This window comes from Sprattus sprattus (assembly GCF_963457725.1).
Source record: "Sprattus sprattus genome assembly, chromosome: 18".
Taxonomy (NCBI): Eukaryota; Metazoa; Chordata; class Actinopteri; order Clupeiformes; family Clupeidae; genus Sprattus; species Sprattus sprattus.
In genome coordinates this window covers 20739187-20751872 of record NC_137916.1, presented here as the reverse complement: position 1 = coordinate 20751872, position 12686 = coordinate 20739187, and the positions used below count along the sequence as shown (strand labels likewise).

At 41.8% G+C, this 12686-nt stretch overlaps 2 protein-coding genes across 3 annotated transcripts; one reads left to right on the top strand and one right to left on the bottom strand.

Moving 5' to 3' along the window:
• Window positions 1-415: 415 nt before the first annotated feature.
• On the bottom strand, window positions 416-9033 carry LOC308379788 (phosphoribosyl pyrophosphate synthase-associated protein 1). Of its 2 annotated transcripts, none has more exons than XM_080857049.1 (11): window positions 8622-9033; window positions 8162-8214; window positions 8014-8080; window positions 7586-7758; window positions 7328-7443; window positions 7096-7151; window positions 6751-6896; window positions 6273-6332; window positions 3877-3947; window positions 2850-2996; window positions 416-2430 (listed from the first exon to the last, which is right to left on the bottom strand). In XM_080857049.1, exons 1-11 carry the CDS (start codon window positions 8702-8704, stop codon window positions 2272-2274), a joined length of 1131 nt encoding a protein of 376 aa, XP_080713175.1. In that variant the 5' UTR covers window positions 8705-9033; the 3' UTR covers window positions 416-2271. The 2 variants fall into 2 exon arrangements, with proteins under 2 accessions (XP_080713175.1, XP_080713176.1); XM_080857050.1 differs by having other exon boundaries at window positions 6273-6290.
• Window positions 9034-9564: 531 nt separating this feature from the next.
• Window positions 9565-12432, top strand: sco1 (synthesis of cytochrome C oxidase 1). Its single transcript, XM_080856524.1, has 7 exons — window positions 9565-9783; window positions 9918-10034; window positions 10352-10442; window positions 10605-10802; window positions 10961-11053; window positions 11281-11396; window positions 11592-12432. Exons 1-7 carry the CDS (start codon window positions 9604-9606, stop codon window positions 11724-11726), a joined length of 930 nt encoding a protein of 309 aa, XP_080712650.1. The 5' UTR covers window positions 9565-9603; the 3' UTR covers window positions 11727-12432.
• Window positions 12433-12686: the final 254 nt, after the last annotated feature.

Here is a 12686-nt window from a genome sequence, read left to right as displayed (position 1 = left end):
ACAATTAGTTAAGCGAGTAGGGACCATCACAGATTAAAGAAAAAGTCTTTGCCCCTGAACTTGGTCAAAGCTCCTCAGAGGAGGTTCAGGAACCTGAGGAGTTTGGAACAAGTCAAGGGTCCTAGGCGTCATCTACAGCAGTAAAAAGCAGCGACAGTCCCTAATGCCACTGCAATAAAACTTCTCTGACAAATTCACAGGGCAAAATGGATGAAAAGCAATAGTGTTGGTAACCTGCAGTAATACTGAGTTTCTTTCAATGAGTCCGTTGTACTACTAAGGCGAGCTGTACCCCAAAACACTATTTGTGGTCATTTCATGAATGTTTAAGCTTTTGTATTCCTGCTGGAGCTGAGCTTGTTGTTCCCCTGAGTAAACCAGCAAGCCAACAATAAAGACACAGGAATTTGAAAAATCAAGCCAAGTTGCATTTATTTACAAAAATATGACTGCCTCGCAAGTTAAGTAACATCAATCCAGGTGTGTGTGTGTGTGTATGTGTGAGTGTGTGGGACACAGAAAGGGTTTATTTATGCACTAACCACAGAGAAGTAGAGTTTTGAAACTCAGAAAAGAAGCAGATGGCAGAGAAACTGCTGTCAGACACTGAGACACATCTGCGGAGAGGTGACCTGTGCCTGCCACCTGCCTCTGTCTGTCAGAAAGACTGACGCAGACCACAACACACCATGTCAGAACAAACACAGTTCACCAGGGAAGGCAACCAATTAAAATTGGCAACAGGCTACGCACAGGACAACAGGAACATGGAGAGACAATACAGCAAACGGCAAAAAACACAAAGAGGCACAAGCTCAGAGACAAGCGAATCAGAACTTTCTGTAACATTTTGTTTGTTTGAGTGATTTTTCTTTCTGCGTAGTACATCTCCCTGAGCATAAGGCTCTTAAAACTCAACGCCTACAGTATGTCATAAACACAAGAATGAGGCAAAAGTGCAAGTCCAACACCATGCCTCTTTGCATCGCTCCAAAAGGCCAAACCTGGCCACATGTATCCGCTATGCAGTTGAGGGGCACACAGCACGTACCGGGAAATGGCCTTGATGACTCGTGTCTACAAGTCAGGGTGGCATAGAGGAGGAGAAAAGAAAAAAAGTGTGTGGTTTTACTATAAGCAATTAGAAAAAAACAACTCATGTGGTCCACCACACAAGACACGCCATCCCTGCCAAGTCACGTGAAAGTTTGTATGGGTGATTCAGCAAGCGGAGCTAAGTATAGGTGTAGCTGTGCCATGCCACCTGCTTATTGGAGCACTCACGTGCCACAGAGTAACATGCACACGGTTCAGAGCACTACATCGCCTGTTTTTTGCCTGGTTAGCTCTGTGACCAGTCACTGTAATAACATTAAATTGAATACACTGAATAAATCCCCTTAACCTGTGCAGTCCAAGATAGTTACGGCGCCCCTTATTGGTAAGACATACTGTTTGCATTCCCTTTTACACACAAAAAAAGGTCCTGTACTGCATGCCCGTTTCATTAAGGCTACTGCACTATGGTCTGGGATGTTACATTGAGACAGAGGCTTGCTTTGACAAAACGAACACAGTACAGCAGGCAATCTTTTATATATGTCACAGAAATACAGTCACAGTGCTGCCCTGGCCTCCAGCAGTAGATGTTGGTTAGAGTCAAAGCTATGTGTTAGTAGGAAAAAAAGTAAGAGCTGAATCACTAAGCCACCATAAATGCTCACATGTCAGTAAGAATAGAGGATTTTTGTTAGCTTACAGTGTTTAAATCACAGCCCACAAACTGTGTGTGTGTGTGTGTGTGTGTGTGTGTGTGTGTGTGTGTGTGTGTCAGTGCGTGCAATTGGCATAGGTTTCAGTCACATGTTCTAAAACTGAGGTTCTAGTAAAGCTGAGGTTTATTGCATGGCTTCTACTCAAAAGAAAAAAAGTTTAAATTAATGAGATCGTGGACTATATCAGACGTTCTATACCCTTTGTTTTTTGTTTATCTTCTTTTAAGACCCTTTTATCTCAGGTCACCTGCATTTAGCTCTACTAAATAGATCTTTACACATTCTTGGGAGTTTGCATTCTTGCGTGGTGGCTGCACGGCACTCCCCATTTGTCCCATGTAAATGCATAGAAGTGTGTGGGTATGATGGGTATGAAGTGTGTTTGCTAGGAGGGGGGCACTTGGCACTTCTGCACCTGGTGGAGTCAGGTTAGGGTGTGGGAGGTTAGACCGCCCCCTCCATCACCCCTTCCCTCCCTCCCTCCATCCCTCACGCTCTAGTCGTCCACTGTGATGTTGCGGAACAGGTAGGCCATGGACTCGCCGTTGTGGATGCGGCGGATGGCCTCAGCTAGGATCATGCTCACGTCCACCGTCTTGATCTTCGGACACTGGAGCTTCTGCACCTCGTGGGGGACGGTGTTGGTCACCACCACCTGGGACACCACCACAAAGCACAAATCATTAGAAAGCAGGCTGAAAGGCTAACACATGAACAAAGAGCTAGCAAATACGGTCAGCCAAACTGATTCTTTCTTAAGAGTCATTATTATATAAATATTATGCTACAGTAAGTGAAATATCGTTAATATCAAAAAGGAAGGAGAGCAGACAAGTAAGTACAATAAAAAGGAAGAATGAATCCCAGGACATTTACAGTAAAAATGTTAGCAACAGGTCAGCTAAGGCATGTAACTGAATTACTATAATGACTGCAATATCACGCAGGATTACTCATGGATCCAGCTGGACTTTGGCACTCAGTGCATTCATCCACTGCAAAGCAGAGATCCTCAAAGCTCAATTTCCTCAAGGGCCAGTGGTCATTGATTGTTGGATTGATTGTGAGACTCGCCTCGTCGATGGCGGACTCCTCAATGAGCCGGGGCGCATCAGCGGACAGGAGGCCATGAGTGGCCATGATGTAGATCTTATAGGCGCCTCGCTCCTTCAGGATGTCTGCGGCCGCTATGAAGTCCTCTACGTCGTCAATGATATCATCCTGGGGAAATGAAGGTACATCACCGCCTGAAAACATGCTGTTCTGTCCCCACCATCTCCTCTGCCTTACTGCACACTGGTCTGGCAAAATGTGTCCACACTGCATGCAATAACTTTGCAGGAATGTCACGTTTTTTATGCGCTACGGAGTGACGATAACGTTAATGATTCTCAACCAAGCAACAGCAGCGCGGCTAACCTTAGCGCTTCATCTGTTCATATCGAAGGTAAACTTCTCCAGACCCTGTCTACTGTTTTAGTGCAATGTTTCATTGTATTTACTAGCTTTCACTATTTGTTTATGTCAGTTATATTTTTAGTTTAAGGTGAATACACTTTTAAAAAAACAGCCCTGTAGTTGCCATGTTCAAATAATATTTAGCACAGCGGTTCTTAAATTCTTGTATGTCAAGGACCCCTTAACTGCTACAAATAAGACACATTTGATAGATTATTTTCCAGGCTCCCCCATCTGGATCAAGATTTTTGAAGATGTTTTATTAAAAAAAATTGTATGAAACCCATTACCATATCAGTCATACATTCTGTTACTTATGTTTGGAATTATAGTCAAAACTATTGCAAGTTTGTCAACCTATTCTTGGGTTTGTTTTCGGTTACTTAAAATATGTAAATTTATACAGTATGTATGTATGTATATGCTGTGCATCATCGATTTAGAAAATATTAAATAAAAGAGAATGTTAATAAACCAGTTTGCACTCCTTTTTTTCCCTTGCCTAATGACCTGAAAATGAATTGATAAGAGAATCGATAAGGAATCCCTAGTCACCTTGGTTTTCAGGAGATAGCGATAACGTTAAAATATACTAGGGAGAAGGGGGGGGGGGGGGGGGTAGGGGGGTAGGGGGGTGTCTTACGATTATAATGGCAATACGTCCTCCCACGTCTCCCACCACAGTGATGGGCGGCTTCTCCTTGGCCATCATTACTGTGACAAAGAAAGCACAAAATTGTCAACCCCAGGGCTCGCAGAGAGGATTTTATAAGCACAATCATCTCAGTGTAGGCTGGGTAAGATGGGATCAAATGTATGCCTTTTGAAAAGAGAGAGATAATGAAAATACCAAGAACACCAAAGGCCTGTGCATGACAAAACTTTGGGGCTTGTGGAAAAGTCTAGAAAAACTTGCCCTGCATGGGGACAGGATGTGGCTTTGCTGTGAAGTGTGGTACGCTTTCCTCGCCCTTTTGTGAGGCTTGAAATGTTTCCCATTTTACCCTACCCTACAAGATATTACTTAAAGGGGCGAAATCATTGCAGCTCATGCCATGCAAAACTCAAAATGACTGCCTTCTGCCCACCACACCCAATCAGAGGAGAGGACAAGTTTAATGCTTGCATCACACTTGCGTCTGTTCGGCCCAGGGGGCTGTACAGACTAGATTCAAAAGTTTTACAAACCCACATAAAAAGAAAATCCAATTTTGTCTTTGAACCAACAAGACCACCAACAAAAGGCAGAGAGAAAAGGGGGAGGAGGAGAAAAATATCACTGATGTTGTGATTCGGTGCTTTGTGGGGACAGCAGGTTTTGTCCTCCGGCAGTTAAAAGGACACAATCATCCCGCTCAGCATCAGCAGCAGCAGCAGACACCAATCAATCCAGCCTGGAGATCCGGAGGCTGATTGGAACAGCTTATATGCACAGGGAGATTCAGAGGAAAAGGAGGGTGAGGTAAAAATCACATGCCTAAAACACATGCCTTTCAGTAAAAAAAAAAAAAAAAACTGCTTTTTTTTTTTTTTTCAGACACCTGGAGGTCCATAATATCGCTACCTATTCCTTTTGGAATGTGCAATTCGCAGAAAGCTGTCGCCATGCAACAGCCGAGTCTTGTCAAGAGAACCCTGAGAGCTCAGCACCAGTATTATTTTTTTAAAGAGGGTAAAATGCACATCTAGGCTAGGCCCCAGGCCACAGGAAGCAGCTGTGAAGGGCTGTATTGCCTGATGTTATATTAGGTTTAGAGGCTGCTCGCAAGAAATGGGGAAAAGAAAATGTCGAAAAAGATAAAAATGACAAAAAGAAAAAAGGCTTATGTGGTTATGTATAAATTAATGGCAAATTCAGAAAATCTGCAGCTACATGGAACACAATGACACTGTGACATCTCAGCTATGGCGATACAACTGATTTTATTTTAAGTCATGTGTTTCCAAGACCACACTGTTGCCTTGGTTATGACCAGCTACTTTACGACACTACACAGGTCTCAAACAAAGGACAGGCAAGAAAGAGCATGATGTATTGATCAGCGAGACGAGCGAGGATTGGAAAACAAAAGAGAAAATAAACAAAAAGAAGTGTATATTGAAATGTGATGATTCCATTTCTCAATAGATGACGATTGTATGGATGTCAAAACTGAAGCACTTTAGGAAGGGCTTTCAATACAGTTTCACAGCAGTCTGAAGTCACAGTCTCCACTGTCTGCACCAAGCCATTTTTTTTCTTTCCGATACCGATAAAATAAAAGTACTATGACAGATCACATATGACTTCCCTAAACTATCGAACAGCATCTGGAATAACTACTCGTTAGCTACTGCTATCTGATGTCCACTTTTGGAGCAGACAGGAAGTACTTCAGAAGACTGGGGAACAGTTGTTGACAGCCCTAATTCGAGGCATGCACGCACTGAGGAACCACTGTGAGGTGGTCACCGTTGTGATCAGCGCCGAAGGTATTTAATGTTCGTACTTGGGAGCTCTATGCCGGGGAACGGAGCTTGCTGTTTGCCTATTACCAACAAATAAAACACTACGTTAAAACACACAAATGCAATGCAGACTGGATACAACAGAGAGCAATGGCAAGACTTGGAAAACCTGTTCGAGTTAAGTGCATGCTTGGTTTGTAATACACAATGTCAGTTAGAGTTGTTTTTTTATGTGTCCAATAGGGATTGTCCAAGTCCTTCATCACACAAAAAAACAAACAAAAAAAACCTATTAAAAACACACACATGTGTAAAAGGTTTGTTGACAGCCTAATGCCTGTTCAGTATTATCACCGTGTCAGTCACAAGCATGTGCCACTCAAGATCAAACCATTCAAAAATCAACCTGAAATGCTGTTCACACATTTCTACTTTTCTATTGAAGGGTCAATATAGAACTTGCCAAACCAAACTCAGACGTACTACGGTAGGCAAGGTATTGTGTTGTAAAATGAAAGTGTGTTAGGATAAGAAGTAAGTTCCTTTCAGTTAGTACTGCGAGAGAGAAAAAAACCCATCTGAACAGCTTGCCTTCATTTAGGGACGAGTCTGTGGCAGAAGCAGAAATAATACAGGATGGCAGGACAGTAACTGGGGGAGGGAGGAAAGAGAGAGAAAGAGCAAGAAGGAGATAGGGGTAGAGGCAAAACTGGTCTCAGTACAGCAGCTGACCACATAACATGGTCAGGGACTCGCACAGGTGGGTTTCTCCAAGAAAGACAACCTTTTTGTTTTCACAAAATCATTATCCCTTTGGTTCAATAAAGAAAATACATACTGAGCATCGGAAGACTGAGGAGAGAATTAATATGAGCTTCCCCAATCAATAAAGACATTTGGGGGGGAAAAATATGAGCTTACCATCTGCTACCATGGTGGGAAAGCTCAGAAAACAGATACAGAGAGCCGACAATGGCCTGAAAAATGATAAAGGGAAAGAGAGGGTGTAGTGTGTAGAGAAAGAGAGAGAGAGGTGGGAAGGGAGGGAAAGGGCTGCCTGTGGTCTTACATGGCAGCTCGAGCCCGGGATGTCCTGAAGTGTTGCGGACACAGGGTGGCGAGTGCCGTCCGTCCGCCATGTCCGACTCGGCACACTGGGCCTCCCCGTGTATGACGGCCAGGCCGAGGCGGAGCCTCTCGGCGTACGACTGCGCCCTGTGTTCAACGCAGAGAGTGCGGACAGGTTACATGGACACCCGGCCCACCATGTAACACATGCACAGTACCTACTACAAACATACTTCAACACTAACATAGTTCACACTGCTGGGGAAACTAAATCAAAACATAACACACAGGACTTAAATGTGTGAACTGGGCTCTAGGCTGTACAAACAGTGCTGTCCCAGGTTACCTTTTGGCTGCCGATGGCGATTTTGCAACAATGATTGCATTTCTGTAATCTGGAATCTGCCAAGGAAAAATAAAAAGTTCTGGTTAAGGTCGACTGTGAAAGAAAACGTTGGCGCCATCTGCAGGTCATTGAATGTGATGCAAGTCATTCAATATCCACCATTTGTGTATAATTTATAGTTCTTCAGACTATTTCTCAATTGTGTATAATTTAGAGTTCTTAAGAATATTACCTCCTCCTGGATGTACTGCAGCAGGAAGGGTGAGGCACGCAAGTTGTCTACGGGGAAGCTGAAGAAGCCCTGGATCTCTTTTTGGTGGAGATCCATGGTGATGATATGAGTTAAACCTGTGTTGAAAAACAGTCACCACTTACTGCTGACAGCTTTCCGAAAAATAATGCTGTGTAATTGAACTGTGAGTCTAACTACAGGTCATGAAAGAGAGCGTGAGCGCTGTCCCCACGACGATGAATGAGACAAGACAGTCACCTGCTTTGGCGAGCATGGATGCCAACAGCTTGCACACAATAGAACCCCTCTTCCTCATCTTGCATTGCTTGCTGTAGGGGAAGTATGGGATGACACCGATGATGTTCTTTGCACAGGAGGTCTTGAGGGCGTACGCCATGACCAGGAGCTCCATTATGGCTGTGTTGACATCTCTGATGGGTTAAAAAAGATGTAAATTAGGATAGGATAGCAATTAAGTGAAGTGTATAGCGGAAAACTACCAAACACATGCCACATTTCTCACACTGCAAGTCTGCCTTAGAGGGCAGCAAAAAGCGGTCAACAGATGTCAAAAGGAGGGGCAAGAGGAGTCCTAAAAATAACTTTATGATATATCAACTTAAAAGGTCTGGTTCATGTGGGGACTGCAATGAAAAACAACCAGCTGGGGTAATCAAGACTCCTACCTGGGAATGGTCTGAATGATGAAGATGGTTTGTCCTCGCACAGACTCCTTAACATCCACGCGGGTCTCTGTCAGGGAAGGGACATGTTTCGTTATAGTCCAGTGCTGGGTTGGACACGAGAAAGCTTTATTGACGGTTCAGAACCCACCTCTGTTTGATTCTTGGTAAACAACAGATTTCCCCAACTCAACTCCGAGCCGTCTGTTAGAAAACCATAATCAGTTACTGCACACTGACACTTATTCCTTTAAATTTTACAAAATAACATAAATTAAAAGGTCCCATTTCTCCTTTACATCAGACACTAATGCCGTCAAGTTCAAATATTTTAGCTAACAGATAGCCAAGGAACGTTAACACTACTGCAAATGTCCGTAAAGAATAAAATCAAAGGTAAGCAGCTCTAAGACACGAAAAAATAACATTGTAAGTAACCAAAAATCCTTACAGTCCATATTGAAACACCTGCCAGTGAAAAGCAAGCAGGCTAATGCAAGCTATGACATGTCTGTCAGCTAACCAGCAAAGCAGTACCGTTAGGAGTTCAACTGGTCAGTTGCTACGTTAATAAATGTGGAACAAAAATTCTGATTTCATATATAACTTACTCAGTGATCTGCTTGGCCAACTCCGTGCATGCTGCTGAGGAGTTTGCAGAGAAAACACGATATCCGCTTTTTGGGACGTTCATATTTCACAGGGCATGGGAATTTCACAGACCACCTGGGTGTCTATGTAGCCGGCTAGATACACGAATAACAGTAATGTTGGCTAGATAGCTAACCTGCTGTTGGAGTGATGTTAGCTAGCTTGCTAGCATATAAATGGCTGAATGAGACAATTCAAGTTAGCTGCGTGGGTAGCTCACGGAAATATCTAATAACACATTACTTACATACTTAATTGTATGTAAAAACATGACATTAGCCGATACACTAATAAGTCCGTCTACATCAACAGCCTCAAGCCAGTTGACAGTGGTGAGCCGTTCATCTGATTACTCTCTAGCAGAGACCTCTAGCCTGGATGCACGCATAGGATTGTGGTATCATTCTGGATGCGGAAGGTGAGAAAGAGGCCGTTTTATGCCTAATGTTTATTTTCTTAATTATTTAGTTATACAACAATATCGTTGGAGTGATAACAACGGGCTTAAAAAAGAACAACGTTAGTTGAATATATAGAAACTTAAAAATTCAACCCGTTTAAGTTAAAACACGAAACTTATAATTGCAATGTTTCTTACACTTTCACGTTTTAATTATTCAAAAATAAATAAAATATAATCTATTCCAAAAAAAAAAAAATCCCCAGTTTCACAATTTAAAAACCTCCCTTACCCTTAATTTTCCCACTGTACGTCATTTCCTGGTAGCGTACACGACACTTCTTTTCGAGACCAAGGGCTGGTCTGGAATCAGTCTCTATGTTTTGAAAGGTAGGAGTTTCCCACAGAAAACATTACGGCTATAGCAGGGATTGTCGACCTCAGATCAGAAGTTTGTATGCAACCTCTACAGGAGGATTCACGTTGTGTAAAACAGCTTCACTTCCGCATTAACTGTGGTCGTGCAACTGCTCATCACCGCAATGAGGCTCGTAGTGGCAGTTAGTAGCCGGTCTTTAGCATGTTTATCGCAGATTTTTTCTCCAGTTACCCAATTGAAAGGCTTCAAAACACACACGGTTTACCGGTACGCATGTCATGTAACTCCACGGACTCTTCCACCGTGTACCACAGGTATCACGCTCTTGAGAACACACCAACCGGTAGGTCATTTAGCTCTGCCATTTATCTAGCTGGCTACAAGGTAACATTTGTTCTTCATTTACATTGGACAGACTTCTTTAATTGTATTGGATATTTAATAATGTTTGCGCTGGGCCTGCTCATCTTCTCGTAGATTTCACCTTTGACGTGCAGAACGTCAGGATGTGTGCCTCCAAACACAAGAACATTCGCTTCGATGCCTCCACCGCCCTCATCTGGTGGCAAGAAGTCTAGTGACAAGAAGACTGGTGTAAGCATATTAGAATGGTAGTTAGAAATAGTCTTAACACTTCATTATATATCGTCCTATGTAAAAAAAAAAAAAAAAAAATATATATGTAAAATGGTGATGGGGGGATTATACTTATTTTAATTATAATTATATTATATATATATACATTCTACTTGTTCAGCCAACTTACTTTTGACGAACTAGTTGTAAGTTGTACATACAACATACAAGCATTTGGAATTGTCACTGCACCTTGTGGATAAGACAGTCTAATTGGGAAATGGGCAGGATTCATTTTTTTCCCCCTGTTATCCCTGTGTTTCATTTGTTAACAGCCAGTGACGTGGAAATCCTTAGCAGTAACATTTGCTATTGGTGGAACTCTGCTTGCTGTAATGAAACTATTCAAGAAGGAAAAAGAAGAGTGTAAGCAGCTTCTGTACATAGTAGTTTGTGTAAATGCATCGTACCTAACAACAAATGGACATAGAGAGCATGCATGTTTAATCAGAACATTGATTGGTCCATACAAGCAAGGCTCAGGCAAGGGTCTAAATGCTGACCCCTGAACTGAATTTCCTCATGCAGCAATTGAGCGAGAAAGGACAAGGTCTATGGGGAAGCCAGCTCTTGGAGGTCCATTTTCCCTGATTGATCACAACAACAAGCCATGCAAGAGTGAGGATTTTCTTGGCCAGTGGGTCCTCCTCTATTTCGGCTTCACTCATTGCCCAGACATTTGCCCAGATGAAATCGAGAAAATGATTGAAGTTGTGAATGAAATAGGTAAGTTACCTCCTATACAGTGTGTTTGATGTGTTTATTTTAAATCGGGAGTCTGTTTCCATTGGATTATGGACTAAGTCTGGGCATGGTTTGGACTATAAATTACTAACACATCACCAAGTTATGAAATGGATCATGGAGTGATTACTTTGTCACAGACAGCATAAAGTCTCTTCCTGACCTGACACCACTCCTCGTCACAATTGATCCTGACAGAGATACTTCAGAGGCTATGTCGGTGTATGTGAAAGGTACACTCCTGGATATCTCTTTGAATTTTGTTGACTTCAGTTTAAAATATTTTGTTCTACAATTACTGTATAGTGCAATCATAATGATGACTTAATTTTTCTTCTGAAGAACAATGCTAGTACATACTTTGTTCTATTATTAAGCACATGGAAAACATCACATAGTTGTGAAGTAACATATTTCTTTCTTTTTTTTTGGTTTGTTTGTTTTTCTTTTTGATTTCTAGAATTTTCTCCAAAGCTGATTGGTCTAACAGGGACGACTGCACAAGTTGAACAGGTTTCTCGAGCCTATAGAGTGTACTACAGCCAGGGACCAAAAGATGAAGATAATGATTACATAGTAAGTGGATGATCATCACATTCAATTCAATTCAATTTATATAGCGCCAAAACATTACAATTGTCTCAAGGCGCTTACACATCACATGAGTAATGCCTGCTCTAACATGACACCGTCATGCTAATTCAACTGTGCATAAATTGACGCCTATTGAAGTTGACAACTAACTGCTGTGTTTTGACTTTCTACTCACAGGTTGATCACACAATTATCATGTACTTGGTTGGCCCTGATGGAGACTTTGTGGAGTATTTTGGACAGAACAAGAAGAGCGCAGAGATCTCCTCTTCCATTGCATCACACATGCGAAAGTATCGACAGAAAAAGTAGGACCACCCTGGGCTGTCCCGTGGGTGAAGGCTCAAAAAAATGCACTACTTATGGACACAGTCTCTCTGTGCTTCGATCAGACTGGAGCTTCCTGCAGGACTTCTTTTCTGATCTCTGGGAATGCTTTTTTTCTTGTTTTGTTTTTTTATGAGATGAAATATTTATGAGTGATACTTTATATTTGTGTATTCCCAAGGAAATCATCAATCAACCACACAATCAGAGCTAAACAAATATATTCTATATATTAGGTCGATTCAAGAAGTCAACTTTTTGATTGTTGAGTATATCATCATCTGCTTTTGTTCAGCATTCAACAAAAATAAAATGTTTTTGTTCCAGGTTAAAAAAAGCTTGTGTGTTCAACAATACATTTCATTCGTTCTTGCATTTCACCCTATGCCCATTATCAGTCAGTGTTGCTATGTCATATCCATCTTTGGCCAGTAATGCTGTACTGTTATGATATTTCTGTAACAATGGCAGTTGCCCATCTGCTCTCATTTGCCCCGCTGGCCTGTTAGTAGGCCCAGAGTTGGACTGTTAACAGACCACTACATTATCTGAAACCACCATATTTGACAACCGGCTTATCCCCTGTGTTACCACTTCTAATAGTTGTAAGATGCTCATTTCACTTGATTGGCTCACACTGACATAAACTTGAATGTTTATTACGTCAAACATGACGTTCCTTGTTATGAATCTTCCAATCAAATGCCGTATTATGTCATCTGTGACATTACATCTGCACAACGTAAGCAATGTTTTTACACTTCACACAATTAAACTAATAATTCGATACTTGCCTCATACTAGTAGTATTATGTTATATGCTCTTTTGATTATCACTAAACAATGATCATTGAACTCATCACGCCTTAGATGTGCTTAGTGTTTGTGATCCACTATATTCTCTTCTTTTTCTAATTACTATTATTACCTGAATATGAGGATCAA

Coding starts and splice junctions, on each gene's coding strand:
- LOC308379788 (XM_080857049.1), bottom strand. CDS start 8,704: ATGAACGTCCCAAAAAGCGGATATCGTGTTTTCTCTGCAAACTCCTCA. Junction 8,215..8,621: donor TTGGCCAAGCAGATCACTGA/GTAAGTTATATA, acceptor GTTTTCTAACAG/ACGGCTCGGAGTTGAGTTGG. Junction 7,759..8,013: donor ATCATTCAGACCATTCCCAG/GTAGGAGTCTTG, acceptor TTAACCCATCAG/AGATGTCAACACAGCCATAA.
- sco1 (XM_080856524.1), top strand. CDS start 9,604: ATGAGGCTCGTAGTGGCAGTTAGTAGCCGGTCTTTAGCATGTTTATCG. Junction 10,035..10,351: donor CTAGTGACAAGAAGACTGGT/GTAAGCATATTA, acceptor ATTTGTTAACAG/CCAGTGACGTGGAAATCCTT. Junction 10,443..10,604: donor CAAGAAGGAAAAAGAAGAGT/GTAAGCAGCTTC, acceptor TTCCTCATGCAG/CAATTGAGCGAGAAAGGACA.